This window comes from Babylonia areolata, chromosome 30 (genome assembly GCF_041734735.1).
Source record: "Babylonia areolata isolate BAREFJ2019XMU chromosome 30, ASM4173473v1, whole genome shotgun sequence".
Taxonomy (NCBI): Eukaryota; Metazoa; Mollusca; class Gastropoda; order Neogastropoda; family Buccinidae; genus Babylonia; species Babylonia areolata.
In genome coordinates, this window is record NC_134905.1 from 3227667 (window position 1) to 3234271 (window position 6605).

Consider the following 6605-nt stretch of genomic DNA (forward strand, 5'->3'; position numbering starts at 1 on the left):
AAAGAAATCGCCGATTCTCTCCGCCCAAGGGGGCTGGATGGGGTTGTTGCCCTTGTTGTCGAACTCATACAGGTGGCGTTGTCGCCTGGCGATGAGGGAGAAGGGGTTGAACTCCCACAGTCTGAGTAGTGCTCCCCCCAGCCACCAGATGGCGTTGCGGATGAAGAACCAAATTTCACACAGAGGGACGTCTGTTGTGAAAGAAAACGGGATTTTTTTTTTTTTTTTTTTTTTTTTAGACAAAGAACGAATTTCAAGGAATGAAAATATGGAGAAAAAAAAACAACCAAAAAAACAAGAGAGGCAAGGCCTTCAACACTCACTTGTGATAAATTAAGTCCCCTAGCATTAATTACAGAGTAATTTCCCTTTTTTACTATCTGCCCCAAAACGTTTGCAAAATAATGCTCAGCAAAAGAAGTTCCTGTTTGAACAAAAAAAATGGTAATAATGACTCCTCTTGTTGTTGTGTCAGAATAAGAGGTCAAAGTGCCAAGTTTAGAGAATACAAAAAATATAGATATGACAGTGAATGCAGTTTGCATATAATTAGGCTTCTTTTTTTTAAATTTTTTGTGCCCATCCCAGAGGTGCAATATTGTTTTAAACAAGATGGCTGGAAAGAACTGAATTTTTCCTATTTTTATGCCAAATTTAGTGTCAACTGACAAAGTATTTGCAGAGAAAATGTCAATGTTAAAGTTTACCTCGGACACACAGACACACGGACACACGGACACACACACACACACACACACACACACAGACAACCGAACACCGGGTTAAAACATATACTCACTTTGTTTACACAAGTGAGTCCAAAATTGGGGATATACAAGTCAAACGAAAGAATAGATTAAACAAACAAATAAATAAATAATCTACTGACAATCAGCAGCTTAGGACAGAAGTGTATCCGAACCCCGCCCCCCTCAACCCCACCCCCCCTCCCCTACACCCCCCTCCCCCGGCCCCCCAAACTATAACTTTGAGCAGATAATGTTGCTACGTATGTTTTGTGAATGTTTGTTGCTGCTGTTGTTGTTGTTGTTGTTGTCATTGTTGTTATCATTATTGTCGTCGTTCTCGTTCAGGTTGTTGTTGCTATAATCATGATTATCACTATCAGGAGGAAGGTGGCAGAATGGTTAAGACGCTCAGCTGCCAATACAGAGAGTCCGTGAGGGTGTGGGTTCGAATCCCGCTCTCGCCCTTTCTCCTAAGTTTGACTGGAAAATCAAACTGAGCGTCTAGTCTTTCGGATGAGACGATAAACCGAGGTCCCGTGTGCAGCACGCACTTGGCGCACTGAAAAAGAACCCATGGCAACGACAGTGTTGTCCTCTGGCGAAATTACGTAAAATGAAATCCACTTTCATAGGTACACAAATATGTAAGCATGCACTCAAGGCCTGACTAAGCGCGTTGGGTTATGCTGCTGGTCAGGCATCTGCTCAACAGATGTGGTGTAGCGTGTATGGATTTGTCCGAACGCAGTGACGCCTCCTTGAGAAAGTGAAACTGAAACTGAAACTGGTTATGATTATCACTATCATGGTTATGATTATCACTATCATGGTTGCAATTACCGTTATTACTTGTTCAAATATTATCATTTATTAAGAATTGCATTACTGTGAGTATTAGTGGTATTATTACAAGCATTTGTATTGGTATCATCATCATCATCATCATCATCGTCGTGTTCGTCGTCGTCACCATCATCATCATCGTCGTCGTCGTCGTTGTCATCGTCGTCATCGTCAATGTCAATGTCAGACTCTTCCTCGCCATCAGGTCGTATTTACCTAGAGTAAAACCATCACCATCATGTAAAATATTCTCTCTCTCTCTCTCTCTCTCTCTCTCTCTCTCTCTCTCTCTCTCTCAGTTGCAAAATACGTCTCAGAGGCAGTAGATACACGGAAAAAGAAAACAAATGATCAAAACGCCCGTTAATTCAAAATAGGTGCAAACATAAATGGTTTCCAAAATGATTTCTTTGAGGGTCAAAATAGAAGCAGATAGAATTAGTATCTGGATGGTCAATCTGATGATGATGATGTTGTTGTTGTTTTTATTTTTATTTTTTTTGGGGTGTGCAGTTTGTTGGCTGTTGTTTATTGATATAACCTTTGTAATATTAGGTGCGTTAGTTTTTGGTTTTGTTTTGTTTTGTTTTACTTTTTCAAATGATTGGATAAAACGACACTGTAACTTCCCATGTACCCCCCTATCACATGGGCTGTTAAGCTAATGACAGTAAAGAGTCAAAGTGTGTGTGTGTGTGTGTGTGTGTGTGTGTGTGTGTGTGTGTGTGTGTGTGTGTGTGTGTTTCAGTCTTGGAACATCTTGCTTCTTTTATTTTAGCTGTAAGGAAAGCTGCCACATCTGGTTTTGCTCTCTGAACTGGGGGCTCAGTTCTTGTTGTTAAAATTCACTGTAACGATCAACAAGAATAATTATTATTATGATTGTGTGATGACCCAGACAACTGATTACTAACAGATTCAATTCAATGCAATTAAAAAAAAACCACTTTATTAATCCACACGGAAATTAAGTGAGCAATCACAGGCTCATTGTAGACACCAACATCAAAATGAATAAATGTACCATACAATACACTAAAACAAGTCAGATAAAAAGTCACAGTAGCTGACTAAAACAACCCCCCCCCCCCCCCACACACACACACACACGCATGCGCAGACATTAAGACAACAAAGTATTGCACAACAATAAATACCAATAGAAAACATCCAGCAAATAAAATATAAATATTTAATCCTCACCCCCACCCACACACATGTTAAGACAAGGTAGTATACAACAATGTATTTAAAATCCAACAAATAGATCGTATATAAATGTAAAACACACACACACACACACACACACACACACACACACACACACACGTTAAGACAATAATTAACGTATTGCTCACCCTACAATGTAAACAAATAAAAACATGCAGATGACTCATGATCATCACCATCACCACCACCACCACCATCCTCCTCCTCCTCCTCATCATCATCATCATCATGTTTCATCTACAGTGCTGTCAGTCACATTTCTCACCTGCCAGCTTGGCACCGGATGCCAGCATGCGTTTCCTCCCGTGCCTGTACTTTCCCATGATGCCATTCACAGGACCACGTGCAAGCCAGACGAACTGTGATTGGTCACTCGCCGACTTCCTGTCAGTGACATGATTGGCTGTTTACTTTCTTCCTAAGACGTCCATTGAAAAACTGAAGGCACTGCAAGTAGTAAAAATAAAATAAATAAATAAATAAATAAATAAAGGTTAGGGTCAGTTGTTTTCGTGTGTATCTTGTAAAGTAAAGAATCATTAGACAAACAGAACAGATAAATGAATGAATGAATGAATGAATAAATAAATAAATAAATAAATAAATTTAAGGAAGAGAGAGGTAGAGATAAGAGAGAGAGAGAGAGGTAGAGATAAGAGAGAGAGAGAGAGAGAGAGAGAGGTAGAGATAAGAGAGAGAGAGAGGAAGAGAGAGGTAGAGATAAGAGAGAGAGAGAGAGAGAGGAAGAGAGGTAGAGATAAGAGAGAGAGAGAGAGGAAGAGAGAGGTAGAGATAAGAGAGAGAGAGAGAGAGGAAGAGAGAGGTAGAGATAAGAGAGAGAGAGAGGAAGAGAGAAAGAGAGAGAGAGAGAGAGAGAGATAAGAGAGAGAGAGATAAGAGAGTGAAAGAGAAAGAGTTAATGCATGTGTTAATGTGTGTGTGTGTGAATGTGTGTGTACGACACATGTGTGTGAAAAGTGCGCATATATACGTAAGCATTTTAAAATTCGAAAATGAAAGCACGTGCGTGATGGCTTGACCACGGCAGTGGTTTCGAGGATGACTCGTGATCATAAAGAACAAACATGGCAACAGTGTCATATGACTCAACAGCAGGTCAGAAAACTAACAATGCCAAGCATCTTCAGCTGACAGAGTGACAGATAAGGTTGTTGACATGTCTCTTCACCTCGTGAGAGAGGGGAGACGAGAGAACGAACGAACGAACGAACATTTTTATTCAATAAAGGCCGTGGCCCCTCATGAAGGGGATCAGTGAACACAAATTGTCACATTCCAGAACAACGTGGAACAGAAAACATTTCACTACAATTCTAGCAATGCACATGCACACACACACATAAAGCACAATTAATCACATATCAAACTGCGGATTTTGAATGCCTTATATAATTATGTAGCGAACTGTTGAGAGAAGGAGAGAGAGAGAGAGAGAGAGAGAGAGGGGGGGTATAGAAAGAGAGAGAAATAGACAGAGGGTTTGAGATAGAGATAGGGGGAAGAGAGAGAGAGAGAGAGGTGGGAGGTAAATGGAGAGAGAGAGGGGAGAGATATAGGAGAGAGATAGAGAGAGATAGGAGAGAGAGAGAGAGAGAGAGAGAGAGAGAGAGAGAGGTGGGAGGTAAATGGAGAGAGAGAGGGGAGAGATATAGGAGAGAGATAGAGAGAGATAGGAGAGAGAGAGAGAGAGAGAGAGGATATATATATATATATATGAGAGAGATAGGAGAGAGAGAGAGAGAGAGAGAGAGAGAGAGAGAGAGAGAGAGAGAGAGAGAGAGAGAGAGAGAGAGCGATAGGAAAGAAACTCAAAACTCAAAACGTTTTTATTCAAGGATTAAGATTTTAGGTATAGCCTATTCTTCCAATCTGTCCTCGCTAATCTACATCTACGAGAGAGGGAGAGAGAGAGAGAGAGAGAGAGAGAGAGAGAGAGAGAGAGAGAGGTGGGAGGTAAATATATATATAGAGAGAGATAGGAGAAAGAGAGAGAGAGAGGGAGATAGGAAAAAGAGAGAGAGGAGGGGGGTGGACGGGAAGAGAAAGACAGAGAGAGAGGTAGAGGTAGAGAGAGAGAGAGAGAGAGGTGGGAGGTAAATATATATAGAGAGAGAGATAGGAGAAAGAGAGAGAGAGGGAGATAGGAAAAAGAGAGAGAGGGGGGGGTGGACGGGAAGAGAAAGACAGAGAGAGAGGTAGAGGTAGAGGTAGAGGTAGAGAGAGAGAGAGAGAGAGAGAGAGAGAGAGAGAGAGAGAGAATGAATACGAATACTAATGCTTTATTCGTTATTATGCCATAGCCCCTGATGTAGAGGTGTACGTGGACATACAAACAAATCACAGCTATAACAAATGTTATACGTTCATGTCAATACTTGTGTGTGTGTGTGTGTGTGTGTGTGTGTGTGTGTGTGTGTGTGTGTGTGTGTGTGTGTGTGTTGTGTCTGTATGTTTTACATTTATTTGCTTATTAGTTTGTATATTATCATTATTGTCTTTTTATTTTGCTTTCATTAATTCCTTTATTTATCTATTTATTTATTTATTTAGTAGTAGTAGTAGTAGTAGTAGTAGTAGTAGTAGTAGTATCTTTTTTCATATTCAAATATTCATTTACGTCTTTAGTTGTTTAATCATTTATTCCTCTTTTTTTTCGAATTTAAATATTCATTTACTTTTTTTTTTTCTTTTTCTTTTTTTTCTTTTTCTCAAGGCCTGACTAAGCGCGTTGGGTTACGCTGCTGGTCAGGCATCTGCTTGGCAGATGTGGTGTAGCGTATATGGATTTGTCCGAACGCAGTGACGCCTCCTTGAGCTACTGATACTGATACTGAAACTGATACTGATCATGTCAAAGAAATAAATAAACAAGACAATACTTTGTCTCTAAATTTAAATGCATTGTTCAAGAAAACTGAAAAATTCCGAACATCACTATCTCTTGAGAGAGAGAGAGAGAGAGAGAGAGAGAGAGAGAGAGAGAGAGAGAGAGAGTTGGGGATAGAGGGAATGAGAGAGAGAGAGAGTGGTAAAGAGAGAGAGAGAAAGAGAGGTAAAAAGAGAGAGAGAGAGAGTGGAAGAGAGAGAGAGAGATCGAGAGAAAGAGAAAGAGAGAGAAAGAGAGAGAGGAAGAGAGTTAGGGGTAGAGAGAGGTAGAGAGAGAGAGAAGGGTAGAAAGAGAGACAGACAGACAGACACAGAGAAACGGAGAAATGCATACCTTCTAAAAAATTTAAAAATAAATAAATAAATAAATAAAGTACAATCACCACAAGTCACACCCTTATAAAATCACACAACACAAACCTCACCACAACACACACACACACACACACACACACACACACAGTACACACACACACACACACACACAGAGTACACACACACACAGTACACACACACACACACACACACACACACACACAATTCCCATGGAACGAATCTTCCCCCCAACAAATGTACACACCTTAGAAACTCGCAACAACAAACACCTGTTCACTGTTCGTTAGCTCCAGCCATCATCATTTTCCCTTGACAACCACCAACATCGCTTCACAGCACCAGTCGTCCCTCTGGTTTGCAAACTCACTGCCGCTGTGTCGATGCAAGGCCATTGTCTTGCGAACTCCCGCCCGTTGTTTGCTATGGTTCCTTTTTAGTGTCAAAAGAAGGAGGATAGAAAAAAAAGAAGAAACAGACACAGACACACACAGACACACAGACATAGACACACACAGTCACACACAGACACACAGACACACA

At 40.7% G+C, this 6605-nt stretch overlaps 1 protein-coding gene across 1 annotated transcript in view; it reads right to left on the reverse strand.

The window, feature by feature from the left end:
• The window catches only part of LOC143275225 (uncharacterized), a 40135-nt gene extending 33750 nt beyond the window's left edge, over nucleotides 1–6385 (reverse strand). The window contains exons 1-3 of the mRNA XM_076579201.1: nucleotides 6310–6385; nucleotides 3088–3206; nucleotides 1–191 (exon numbers count right to left, since the gene is read on the reverse strand). The exon at nucleotides 1–191 is cut by the window's left edge and continues 7 nt beyond it. Coding sequence (XP_076435316.1) covers nucleotides 1–191; nucleotides 3088–3145 — 249 coding nt within the window. The 5' untranslated portion in view covers nucleotides 3146–3206; nucleotides 6310–6385. The remainder of the gene's footprint in view (nucleotides 192–3087; nucleotides 3207–6309) is intronic.
• Nucleotides 6386–6605: the final 220 nt, after the last annotated feature.